The sequence below is a fragment of the Colletotrichum fioriniae genome (assembly GCF_027942845.1).
Source record: "Colletotrichum fioriniae strain IMI 355084 chromosome Unknown scaffold_2, whole genome shotgun sequence".
Classification (NCBI taxonomy): Eukaryota; Fungi; Ascomycota; class Sordariomycetes; order Glomerellales; family Glomerellaceae; genus Colletotrichum; species Colletotrichum fioriniae.
Genome location: NW_027076838.1, coordinates 853825 through 867433, shown reverse-complemented (window position 1 = coordinate 867433; position 13609 = coordinate 853825). Strand labels below are relative to the sequence as shown.

The 13609-nt window shown below is 52.3% G+C and overlaps 2 protein-coding genes across 2 annotated transcripts; one reads left to right on the top strand and one right to left on the bottom strand.

Moving 5' to 3' along the window:
* Positions 1 to 6167: 6167 nt before the first annotated feature.
* Positions 6168 to 7991, bottom strand: N0V96_002061 (uncharacterized protein; the record flags this gene model as incomplete). Its single annotated transcript, XM_053187904.1, has 2 exons — positions 6168 to 7356; positions 7411 to 7991. The coding sequence occupies 2 exons, from the start codon at positions 7989 to 7991 to the stop codon at positions 6168 to 6170; spliced, it is 1770 nt and encodes a 589-aa protein (XP_053055408.1).
* Positions 7992 to 8961: 970 nt separating this feature from the next.
* On the top strand, positions 8962 to 11573 carry SEC10 (Exocyst complex component 5; the record flags this gene model as incomplete). The annotated part of the gene is made up of 2 exons (XM_053187905.2): positions 8962 to 9157; positions 9217 to 11573. 2 exons carry the CDS (start codon positions 8962 to 8964, stop codon positions 11571 to 11573), a joined length of 2553 nt encoding a protein of 850 aa, XP_053055409.1.
* Between the last annotated feature and the right edge of the window lie 2036 nt (positions 11574 to 13609).

The window sequence follows — 13609 nt, the reverse complement described above, 5'->3', positions numbered from 1 at the left end:
AGGCAGGGAGATGGTCACTCATCCGACTGAGGGATGACGTTTTTAGTTGCGGGGTGGAGACAGCAGACTTGGACGGATGGGAAGAATGCACACCAAAAGAAAAAGGCACCACTCACATGAGGTCGGGTGGTCTCCAAGAAGTACATCGTAAAGTACCTACCTCGGACGGTAAGGTACTGTAAAGGGGCCGCAAGCTCAAGTGACGACGGGTCAACGGCAGCGAAGCCATGTAACAGTAATCGCAATTTGGATCGACAGATCTGGGGCCGGCGGGCAAAGAGGACGTGTCGCCGTTTGAGGCTGGGCTTGCTTCAAGATGAGATTTCACGACAGACCGAGGAGTCAGGACTCTCGAGTCTCAGGATCTTTTTAAGACTCTCTGAATGAAGGGGAAACGTCTGCTCCATCTCATCAAGCCCCATGTCCCTCACTTCCTCCAGCTCGGCTCAGCTCAGGCTCATCTCATCTCAATTCACCAAGCTGCAAGCCTGCAAAGCCCAGGGCAGGCTCGTTCTTGCATTAGCCCAGCATGGCCTAGCCCGGGGTGGTCCCTCAACTCCCGGAACTGCGAGCTGGGCGCCGGCATCGACGGTAGTCGTGGAGGTAGCGCCATGCAATTGCGATGGGCCCTTTGATTTTTTTATTATTATTTTTGTTCGCCCCCCGCGCATCATCACTCATCTTGCCCGGTTCCATTTCTTTGGCAGAGAAAGCCCATGCCTTTCCACTTCGTATACGGAGGAGCTCTCTTGTGACTGTGTGCGAGAATCGGAATCTCTCCCTTTCTTCAGGTGAGAGTGTGGGTGCAACTGAATCTGTACCACCTGATGGGTGAAATTGGGCAGTTCGTATGGGACAACTGGACTGTGCTGCATTGAATTCGCACCTACGTATCCGTACGGGATCCAGTAGTATAAGTTGAGGCGATACCGAAACCGGGTCGGGCCACATGAGCGTTGCGTGTCTTTGTACATACTGTGTAGGCATAGTGTCAATGGCTGTGTGTGTCGTACGTCCAGTGATGCACACTCTTCGGGGGGGGTTCTTTCCTTCCTGCAGATTCCAGACTCTCCAAAGTCAAGAGGTCGAGGTCCGGTGCTACGCTGGCCCAGCTCGGGGTTGCAGCCAGACCTGCGATTGGACCCGACCCCGAGAAACCGGAAACACGGGGTCCTGTCAGTGCCCTTTCCCAGGCGTCGCGTACCGTTGCAATGAAATGCCCGGACTGCCGAATGGACGCGTGCTTTGCGGCGTACGAAACGAAGTCTATTTTCTCGTGCTTTGTGTGTCTGTTGTGCTGGCTTTTGTTTCGCTATACTCATGCTTCAATGTAAATGTGAAGCAAAACCTTCGAGAATAGGTAGAACGGTAAATGGTGGTTGTTCATGTTCTTGGTGTTCCTAGCCTTTCTTCCACAACTTTGCTTATTCTTAGTTGCTGCTGGTGACGGGGCATGTACTTGAAACTTTCCCCTCAATCCCAATGCTAATGCCACTGGGCTTGGATGACCCCCGGACAGCGGCTCTATTGGCTTATTGGACCCAAGCAAATGGCTCATTGGCGTCTGTAAGCCTACGGATACCTGGATCACCATTAACCGTCTGCCATGTTCGAGAGATTCAGGGGGAGGGCAAGATCAAGAAACAATCCAACCGAGCTCGTGCTTTGCTTGTTTGGAGGGCAAGGTGCTGTAAAGCCGAGAATGCCAGGCTGAGGGTCAGACAGATATTTCTTCTCCCTCTGGAACATCATGTACTCCAGATCTCACCACAGCGAGCTAATGCCTATCTATTTGATTGAGGGACGTCAGACAGCTGGTTGGCAGGGCAGTCTAGGCAAGCTGGCGGTAAGGCGTGCCGCGGGGTTGTTTCTTCCCAGCTGAGGTCAAATTGAACATGGTTCTTTCATCCATGTCTGAGGATAATTGAATTGGTGATTTGGAAACTGAAAAGCAGCTGTATGAGTCGACTTGGAGGTTGGAAGTTGGAAACTGCCACTTTGCATCTGGCGCCTTCTCTTCTAAGCCTGACGTACATTTTGAGCGGGAAGGCAGAGGTCAGCCCGGGTCCTGCCACGTCTGACCTTTTGATGGTTCCTTCCGTCTCATCAACGGTACGTACAATTGGCTTTCGTCCCGCTTCCCTCATCCTTCCTTTCCCAGCACTGAGATTCCAGGAAGGAACATGTTCGCCACCCGACGCCTAAGATACCTTTTCACCATCATCCAATATCGGCAGCTGCACTCCTGGTGACGTGATGGGAATTCAACAACACATCGCGCCTGGCTGAAGGCAGGTTGTTCAGCGTCTTTCATCATCCGGTTTCTCACTTGAGATTCGAGGCTTTTCTTCTCGATGTATCATGCTGCATATACAATACCCTTTACGTGCTTTGACACTCAACCATTGGATGGCGTGGTGCCGATCTTGCTCTTCCGTCTGATCCAGCTGACCTGGATCTCATCTCTCAACATTGTGATTACGCCCTCTCGATCATCGCATCTGTTTGCAGCTCAGTTCCTGCAGCAACGTGCACTTTGCACCCTCCCTCCCTTCCTTTTCTCACGGATCATCCTGCATCGTTTTTTCTCGTTCGCCATTCGCTAGCGTTCGGCGCAACTTTGCCGTTGGTCCATCTACCTAACCAACCATTCTTGACTGACAGCAACTACAGTATGGAGTAATAATCATAACCAAGATAGCAGCGTGGACCGAACAGGCCGGGCCCGGTCAATTTGCCGGACGGCTTTCACTCATCACCGACCCCCTTGCCCAAGCCATCGAACACGAAAGCCGTCGAGGCCAGCGGGTGGCCCGACAAAGAGAAGAACCGTATACGCGGCGTCCCGTCAGACCTCGTGTGCGACAGTGCAACTCCCACAAGTCTACCTACTCGATCCGGACACAAGGTTTTGGCCTTCCCAGCAGGACGGCTCTGGAAGGGAAGGCGAACTCTAGCACCCTACGGATACACGTACAAAGTGCACAAAGAAGGCTTCGTCCCACCCACATTCAAAAAACAACAACCAACGACCACCCTAAGAAACAATCACAAGAAGCTTTGGGTAAAAATAGCTTCGCGGCGCCTCCCTTCCCCAGTTGCGCCCCGTCCCACGCATCATCTCATCCACAGTCCACACCCATTGCATTCCAGCGGTCCACTCCAGCCCGAGGTCGCGGTACATCAACCCGCTTTCGGCTCATCCTCCCACCTGCCCGCCGCGCTTGCCCGCCTCGTCTCTCACAGCCGGACCCAGCACAGCCACCTTTACACCCTTCTTGGAAGTCGAGAAAGGCACAAAGGGAAGCAAAGAGAAGAGGACGACCAGCCCGTTCAGATCTCGCCATTTGGCAACGTGCTCTCACCAGCTGACGGCTAGCTAAGCCCTTCCGAGAGGCCGAGACAGAACAACGCACCTCTCACCGTCTACAAGCCTAGTCTGCCGGTCCACGCCTTTCCATTCATGTCGATCTAGAAAATACATCTTCGCGACTTGATCTAGTGCCGATCCCAGCATTCTTGTGACTTCCGAGCCACCCCTTTCGTCCTATACAGTACGGATATTTTGCGTCCATTTTCGCTCCCTATTGCTTCCCGCGGCGGCGGTCAACTCTGTTGCCCTTCATCTCGTCTTACCTACGTTTTTAGAACGAATCTTGCCGGCAGCTGACGCCTGGTGCTCATACTAGACAAGTCAACGAGTCGTGCCTCAAAAAAGTACCACAACGCGATGTGGCGTGTTGGCCGCATTTGATGAGGCTCCGGGTATGAGCCCCCAAATCCGACTTGACACCCGATCACTTCATCTCCAAATCTTCCAATGCGGCGCCGCATTTCTGGATCCTCACCTCACTCCGCAAAAGTGGATGGGAACAAGGGGTGACCCTTTTCATTTTTCACACTCAAAAGGGGGGGCTCCTGTTTTTTCAGGGACCGCGTTGTGGTGCTGGCCGTGGAACCTGGAACCATTCCAATCTTGGATCAACATTGCAGTGCCATCCCCACACTCCGGCGCGACTCGGCCAACATCGTCCCCGCCGTCGGAGCTCGGGTTTTGTGAGAAAGAGGCAGAATGCTACCTTAACCACCGGCCGCGCTGACGACTCCGGTTGCGTCGTCTTCGCAGGGCTGAGCCGATCCGCACGGTCTGGCTTTCGCCATGTTTACAATGGACCTCGACAGATTTTTCTTTCCGTCGTCTCGGCTGAGTCACTGTTGGGGAGTGGTCCAAGTACGTTGCATTGGCATGTCGTTGAGGGAAACTTGCGCAATTGTCTACTGCGGTCAAGAGGTCCGTCCGGTCAAGGCCGTGCCTCCTCCGGTGGGGATGCTGCCCCTCCGTTGAAGCTTTTCGGCACCGAAACCTGTCTTATACAGTCTGGAGACATATCCGACTCGGCTGATGGCGATTGATAGCTAGCCGCGTCAGTCAAACCCCGGGGACTCTAGCACGCTTGCGGCTCAAACCACACGGGAAGCCATCGTTAGAGTTCCTATCCAGGTGGGTATCAAGCTTGGCGAGGTTGGCCAGGTTTACGTTCCGCGACTTAGCATTGCAAACGGCCCACGGGGTTGCGAAACCTAGAGAGGCTTAAGCTTGGCGTGACAAGCCTTGACCCAAGCGTAATCCGCCTCATGATTTTTGCAACTATCCGTAGATGAATTATTGAAGGGCTGCCGGAGTCTCATAGGCTTACCTCTCAGGGTGGGCGAGGGCTACTCTTCTGCACTGTACCTTGTGCCAACTCTATGGCTGCGAGACTGACGGCCGCTGCCATCGTAAAGGCACATGCCACCTTTTTGCATTCTGACTTATACCGATGTTACCCTAAAGCTCAACCAAGGTTCCCTCCAAACGCGTCTACCTCTGCAGATAGTCCGTGACTGTTCCAGAGCTACTGACCACGTAGCAAAGTTAACGTTGGACAACAGCAGCATCTATACGGTCTTTCTATTGCACAGTCCACGAAGGAGCCTATAGGTCTCCGTTTGCGAGGGGAAATAATCCTTACCTTCTATCATGGAGACATGATTGACATTTTCTCTTCAAAATCTAATATAAGTCGACAAACCTGAACCGCAAAAACGTTTGTTGCTTCTCATATAATGTCAATGAGCCAGCGGTTCCCTTTCAGCAAGATGTTGTATGACTGGGGATAAATGATGCCTCTGGGTTTCCAAGATGAATCCTAACATCATTAGTACCAAAGTTTGCTGTCACCTTGGCCAGGGAGGGGGGCGCTGACGTGGCGATGAGTACGGCGAAGTTGGTAGGAACGCATAATTAGGGATAGGTACTGGATGTTAGCCATACGAACCCTCGTTCACGTGTTTTACCTACCTTAGGTAGCGAATACTGTATGTCGCTTACAGGAAGCTTCGGATGAGGTGATGGTACTTTTCGGTCCAACATAGGCGCCGTACTCCAGTCCGCACAAGCTACGTTTACTGTGATTTTGGTCTTGGCAAGTCTCCCAGGAGTTCTTGTAGTGTGACATCTTTTTGTTCGAGGAAGTCTATGTGTGTAGGGAAGAACCCGAAGTAGGTAAGCATATGTATCCATGTTCAACGCGTAAGCCTTTGGGAACAAAGGCACGAGAGAAGCGAGATTCTGTGACTATACTAAAGGATACAAATATGGTATGGTAAGTATATGGTATGGTAAGTTGAGAAAAATTAATTGAGCAGGCAATGATACCTTTGGCGTTAACTTGGGGCCAGATAGATGTGGGATCCGCGGAGACAGTACCTTGGAACCATTAGGTCATTTTCATAATGCTCAGGAAGAAGCTAGTGCCATATACAACCAAACTCAGACGGACACCCTTTCTGAACGCTCCAGAGCCCTTTTCTTAATGGAATATACAAAAGACGGCTAAGCTAAGTGGCCAGGGGCAAAATGTAGAGCGTATTGACGTGTGTAAGGGCTATGTTGAGATACGATGAGAACTAATCATCTCTGTAGAAGTTCATCGAACAGCCCATGGATGGCATTGGCGCAATGCAACACACTCAATTCAGCAACCGGGGGCGGCTCTATATACCTACTACGTCGTGAGACGGCGTGACTTAGGAAAGATGAAGTGAAAGAACGAAGACCATGATTACACACCCAAGGATAGATGATTGAGAGACAACATATTTGAGCATGTAGTTCAGTCTTTCATTCATGTCTCGATCCCTTTCCCTCTCGTCTTCCAACTCTCTTCAGAGTACGCTTGGAAACACTTCTCGCACTCGCCACAGTTACCGCACCCCTTGAGCTGCCACTGACCATCAAACACATTGAACTCTCGCGCGCCGGAACCATCGATTGAGGGGTCTAGGGGCAAAGACTTCAGCCCGGCCGCGTATTGCGGGCCAGCAGGAAACCCGATATCCTTGTCGTCGTGAATCCTCTTCTTGGGCCCGCTAGCCGTACAATTCACGTCGACCCCGCGCTTCTCACCAACGGCTATGAGGCGCTGGAAGCAAAGGTTGTTGGGCGGCTTATGCTTGGAGCAACGCGCCCGGTCGCACCGGTCTCGTCGGACCACGTCGTCCTCGATGAAAAGTGCCTTGAACTTTGGGAACCTGTCCGACTTGAGAAGGCCGATGAGGAGATTCTCTGTCTTTTCTGGGTCACTTTGCTCCGCCGAGTTACCCAGGAAGAGAACCTCCATCGCCGCAGGGAGGCGGGAGATAATCCACTCGAGCGCTGCTTCAGCGGGAGTTTGCCATAGCTGTGGTATCGTGTACATGTCGTAGCTGTCCGCCTGCTTGAGAAGGTCGGCGTTGTCGAGCCAGACGTGCCGGAGGTGTGGAAATGTGTTGAGTTCGAGCAAATGGAGGTGATACAGCTCACAGCCGGATTTGCGAGCAGTTTGCATCCCCCACGCTCCGTACAGCATGAAGCTTTCAAGAGATTCAGCCTGGGCGTTGCGGGCACTGAGCAGGAATCTGTCAATTTCGTCCCAGAAGTCCTGATCACGTCTAACGTTGCCGCGGAGGCAGAGGGTTTTGAGGGAGCGAGGGGCGTTGAGAAGGGCTGAGCAGAACCCTGCACTCAAAAACCCTGCCCCATCGATGAATAGGTGCTGTACGCTTGAGCAGCCGCGTGACAGGCCGCGGACCAAGTCATTGATACGATCGCCATCCCAATCGTAGAGGCCGTGGAAGTAGACGGTATCGATGCTGGGGAGCATGAGCACATTTGCTAGGAGATCGGGGCGATGATAGATTCCATAATCGCAGTCTAGCCAAGTTCCGGAGCGCACTCCGATGGAGACCTCACGAAGAGCGCGTAGCCCTGGTGCCCAGGATCCGATAAGTTGACTCCTTTCGATGAGCGAAGTGAGCCATTTCAGGCTATCATCTCTAGGCCAGGTGCGTTAGAATATAGCTATATGCAGATCCAAGGTTCAAGCTCACCTGGTGCCCTCGTCGCACAGGATGTATTTCACACTACTCAGGTGAGGGCATAGAGCCATAAGTAAGATTTTGAGGATGCCATCGTTACCCTCGTCGAGTTGTTGTTCGGCCAAACACGTATCGTCGAAATCCGGATGAAATATATCTTTAAAAAGCCGCATGTACTCCCCCCGCTCCTTGTCTTCCAACGGCCACTCCAACGGCTGCGCATGTTCGTCAAAACGTTCTCGCGGCCAAAGCAAGACGAGGTTGAACGGCCGCCAGTCTTCCCAAAATCTTCGGCTACCCCATATTTCTAGTGAACGTATGTGCCATGTGATCCACGGGTCCTTGTGCATGAGAACATTGCGCAATAATGTGGGTATAGTTGCCGGCTGGAGGTCTGAGATGACGCCGTACTGATTATGGATTTCTCTGTGATGGCGAAGAACGCCGGCTGAACACTTGGCGATCTTCTTGCAGGTGCAGGCAAAGTTTAGGTGGGAAGCGACGTCTACATACTCGATGATGTCTCTGAGGAGCTCTGCTGGCAGGAGACTCAGGCGGTCTGTCCTCTCGGCTGGTTTGTGTTTCATGGCCATGGCGGCTGGAGAGTGAGGCTCAGATTGTGTATGTGAAATGAGGAAGAAAGAAGGTGATGCTGTCGAAGTTAAGGATGTGAAGACGTCGTGGAAGACTTATACGTCTATGCGATGAGACTAAAGGCGAACTATTAGACAGGGCCCCACCTGCTGCCTATGTCTGCCCGTTGCTTTCTTGGCAGGCAACTAGAGCGCAACGTTGCGCGCAGGAACATCGCATCTGTATTTTGATAGTTGCCTCTGAGCCTCTTGAGGACGACAGAGTGTTGACCAGCGACGATGAGTATTTCAAGCTATCAAAGGGTCTCGCACCAAGGCATCTTGAGACGGCGATTATTTGACAACACTTGGTGAGCAGTGTCTCTTTTGAGGATTTTAAGCTACTGTAAGACCCTGGAAGAGCACATCAAAGTCTCCGACCAGAGTCACGATAGCCGAAGCAGGCAACTTAGATGTTTACCAGCTTGCCATTGATTGAGGTCCTGTGTTAAAGGAGGCATAGGCTTCCCATGATATCGAAAATTGATGTTCATACTAGGCATGTTTTCTCTGCCTCGGGATCCGTCCATAGATGTGCCTAATAGCCCGGTGGGAGGAACTAGCCTGGACAGTCTCATTGAATTGCTCATTTGAATATCTACAGAACGGACCCTTGATGATCACCGTTGCTAGTGGTGTGTCTCATCACGTGATACAATCGAGATCAAGTACACACAGACCAACAAAGGCGGGGCAGTGACTTGTAGTGGTCCAAGCTCAAGCAAGGGACAGACAGTTCGTCACTCGCTGGGAGCAGCAACGCGGATACCCGTGCTCCCGAAACACACAACCTCGACCACGATACCACACATTGGGCGACAAGCTGCAGACGACAATCCGATTACACGATAGCCATACTCCAGAGCCATGTAGCAGATTGCCATTCAATTGAATCTGCAAAAGTAACCTCGCTTCCTGCCCGACCGCCGACATGGAACGGGCCCCCTCTGGGGCCAAGTCCCTGTTCCCTCAAGGGCCCAGCTTCACCCTCGAGGACTTCTCGAACCAGGACTTCGTGGTCCGCGAATTCGTTGACACTCTTGCCGAGAATGCTGTACCTGCGAACCGCCGATCAGGTCCATCGCAACCCGCCTTTGACCCCAAGCCACTCATTCGCACCTTTGAGAGTATGGCAGCTTCGTTCCCTTCTTCGTCTCGCGCCTTCCTGACTAACCCCTCTCTACAGATGCGCTGTCGCAGCTTGGATCGTTGTCCGAAGAACTCCAGGAGAAGGAATCGGAACTCCAGTCCAACGTACGAAGGGCCGAAGCCCAGCATGATCAAACACTCGATACCCTCGGTCGAAAGCTCGACCAGTCCATGGCCTCCTTCGAAGCACTCGATCTATCATTGAACCAATCCGCCACGAACGGCGACAGAAGTGCGAGACAAGAAGCAGGCGGTAATATTGCTGTGCAGATTGGAGAGAAGCTGGAAGAGCTGGACAGAAAACGGAGGCGAGCCCAGGATGCCAACTTCCTCATTCAATGCTGGATCGAGGTTAGTGAGACGGGCCAGCTCACGTCATTAGAGGAGATCCAGAGGCAGGGAGGAGCAGAGAACAAGGTCCGATGCGCGGTAATCTCCCGACAGCTCATGCGCATCAGTCAGCGGCTAGACCCGACCTCTTGGGGTCAGACGAATGGTACAAACGGGTTCCGAGGAAACGGCGTTACGAACGGCGTCACGGGAACTAATCGCGTGCACAACACGAGAGAACTACTCGAGAAGTTCTCCGAGTCTTTGGAGCAGGAGCTCCTCAAGCAGTTCAACAGCAGTTACCGACGCCAAAACTTCGACGACATGATGGAGTGCTCCAAGGTCCTATACGACTTTAACGGCGGCTCCAGCGTCATTGCGACCTTTGTAAATCAGCACCAGTTCTTCATCGACAGAGACCAATTGATTTCGGATGAAGTCATGTTGGACGGCGACACATGGGAACAGATTGCAGATCCCGATTCTGAACCACCTGGCGTCGAAGCCAGCCTGCAATCTCTTGTCGACGAGGTCAAACTCGTCATGCAAGAGGAGTCCTTCATCATCAAGCGCGCCTTCCCCTTTTACGAGACTGTTTTGATCAAATTCATTCAGCGCGTGTTCCAGCAGTCCGTTCAACAAAGGCTCGAGATGGTGCTCGACAAGGCCAACGAAATCTCTTCCTTGGCGTTCCTCAGATCGCTGCACTCATCGAGGACATACATCAGTTCTTTGATCGAAGACCTCAAATCACACGGCCTTACCGAACATCCAGAACCGGCTTCCCCTCAAATCTCCCAGACACTGGACCAGCAGATGGAGGAACTTTTCGTTCCCTACCTTGTTGGTAACTCGTACATCGACCGAGAGAGAAAGAGTCTCGAGGAAACGTACAACTCATTGCTCTTCAAATTCACAACGTACCACTCCAAGAGAAAGAAGGCACCGACCGGCTTCATGGCCTCACTTGCACAACAGAGTTCGCAGATGCTGTCGTCGGCCAAGGATGCATATCTCGAGCGCCTCGACTCCTCTGAGTTGACAGCCACTCAGAAGGCTATGATGCTTCGTGTCGCAGGAATACAAGACAATAACGACAACAAGAACGACGTTGAGGTGTCAGAAGAAGACGGTATCCTGAGTATAGCAAACGCCAAGAGAATGATGAAGTGGCTCGCGGAATCCGTCCGGAGAACCCTCGAACTCGGTTCCCCCGCCGATACACCAAAGGACGTCAACGTTCTCCTAAACCTTTTACTCACAACAATGGGTCGCGTCTATGTGGAGACGGCTCTGGACGCCGCCCTCGACCAGGCGACTTCTCAGGAAAATATCAAGTCGGAACCTGACCTGAGCTACCTCCCTTCGATCCGTCCTGCGGTGACCATCACTAGCATCATGGAACGCTTCATTACTACTGTGCTTATCAAACTGGCCGAATCCAACACGACAGTCCGCCGCAGCATGTCCACGCAGACAAAATCCGCCATTGACGGCATTGAGCGTAAGACCAACGCCGTAATGCGCAGCTCCATCGACGTCGTTACCAACTGGGTCACGCGCTCTCTCTCTAGTCAGAAGAAGTTTGACTTCCGTCCTCGCGACGCAGATCTGGATTCGCTTCAGACACCCACGTGCTTACAAATGAGCCAGTTCCTCTCCCGTGTCTCCAAGCACGCCGCCCAGGCTGTGGACGGCCAGAACTTGGAGGTCTGGAGCTCCGAGGTCGCACTCGCTGTCCTGGCTCTGCTCTTTGACCACTTCAAAAAGTTCCAGGTCAATGCTACGGGCGGACTCATGGTCGCGCAGGATCTGTCCAAGTACTCTTCCACTCTCAAGGAGTGGTCGCTCGCACCGGATGTCGAAACCTCGGCCGAGCTTCTCACTGATATTGGCTCCCTCTTCATTGTCGGACCCGAGGCCCTAAGGGAAAAGTCTCGCACGCTCGCGGCGGGCCCCTCTGGCCAGGGCAAGAAGCTTACCAAGGCCGACTTCAAGGCATTTGTGCAGCGTCGCGACGATGCCAATAGCGTTGGCATCCAGAGTGTATTGGCCGGGCTTTGAGAAATAGGGGTTTGGTGGTCAAGGTTTGGGAAAAGGGGCATTGCCGGGGTAGTTGGGGAGATTGACGCATGTACTGTCTTATTAATGATCGAATATGATACCAGGTTTCAATGTGCACAAGCCCTGCTGAACGATTTTGACTTGTTGTCAGCAGCCGCCGGTCCGAGGTCACATACCTACAGACTCGGGAAGGCGAGAGCAAGAATCGCCGACTATGGAAAAGGCAGCGAAAGGGAAGTCTTGCAAGCGCGCGCGCGCGCCATGACAACCTGCCCGATCTGACGGAGATACCCGTTAGGCAAGCTAACGAGATAATTTTCCGTTGTTAGCTTGGGACCAGGGAAGAGTCTAAGAGTACCTTTAGTCGAGCTAAGTGGCTCACAAGTTTGGGTTTTGGGCAGACTCTTTTTCCCTTTCGTTCACTGACCAATATGCTGCCATCAGGCCAGAGTTTAGCGTCCTCTCGAGTTCGACGGCGTCGTCGCACTCGCAACCTTTAAACTTTGCGCGCCCACACGGACAGGAGTCTACGGCCGTAAGCGCCAACGGTGTGGCGCCTTTTTGGGTTGTTTAGTTTTACAACGGTCTTTTTGACGGTGGTGTTTCTCGAGGAACGTGTACTGTCTGTGGATGCCGTCCATTTGGGTTAATGATGGGTTTTCTGAGGATATCGCAGGGGGGGGAGAGCTTGAGGTTCATACTGCAGCTAGAAGAAAATTTGTATCTCAAAGGCGAAAGAGACACTCCCTGCCTTGAGTTCTCTGTAAGAGCCAGGGATGTTCACAAAATTCAGAGGTCATTAGAGAATATCGGACAGAATCGGGGGTTCCTTTGGAAAGTACTGGAGGCCGTTTGTGGGGGGCTCGTAAGGCTTCCCCCGGCCCGAGGCTAGGTGATTAATATCCCGGGCTAGAGTACGTTTCAGGGGAAGAAGGAGATCTTTGGACCCTGACGACGTCAAGCAGACTCTCGCTCACTCACGTTTAGTTGTCTCAACTCTGGAAGTCCTTTATAGTGTCACTTATAGTGCCACGATGCACTATGTCGTAAAGATAAAGGCTAAAGCCTAAGTGTCGACAAGCCGCGAGCATCTCATGTGGATTCGATGGTGGCCGTCTTCATGGTGAAGCTGAGTTTCATAGCCTGGAATTAAACTTCCATAGCTCATCCTCCATCCAGTTTGACCATTTTGTTGATATTTACCCACTGCTCCGTACAGACCATGCGTGACCGTCAGCGCCGTCCCCCCGACACTTGGAGCCTGGAACTCATGGGCGATCGAGCTAGGCAGGCGGTTGACGGGTAGCTATTAGTTGGAGTAGTGCTGTGATGAACTTCTCAGGTGCGTATAGGGATTGAAAATGCTCTTTCCCTGAAAATCGATGCTTACTCTAAGATCAGACCTAGTCGTCTACGTACATCTGACGGTGGCTACCTGGCTGACGCAGCCTAAATCCTTTGCATTTGCCCCGTCAGAGGTTTGGTGTATCTAATTACCACGTCGAAGTTGGGACTCTTTCTACTGCAGAATCACACTACGAAAGACCATGGCTGCGCTTGAGGATACTGTTGCCTGTCTTGCTGAGTAGGGATTCAGTTCTACTGATTATTTGGTTAATAGTACTCTGATTCTAGAGTGAGAATCTAACTTTACGATCCGGGGTTCTGGTAGGGCAACTGAGTATGCTGCTAAGAACCCGAAGAATCCGCTTCAGGATCCTGAGAACTTGGGTTAAAACATCGAAGAGATGTCGTAGAGCTGTTTCGGGGCGTGGACGAAGTACGTAGCTTAGTTGTAGGGAAGCTGTTTCAGGGTATGGTATAGCTAAGAAGGTGCCTGGCTAGTCCTTTGGCAAGTGTCGAACTCAGTCGGGGGAGATCTTTCAGGGGCTGGCGGGGGGTCGGGCAGGCCTCACTGGAGCAGGAACCCATGTATGAGCTGGTGAAGGCTCTGTTTCCGCATACCTTATGAGATACCTCCTCTTGCTTCTTATAAAATATGCAAAGCATGTTGAAGAAGTAGCTAAGCGATAACT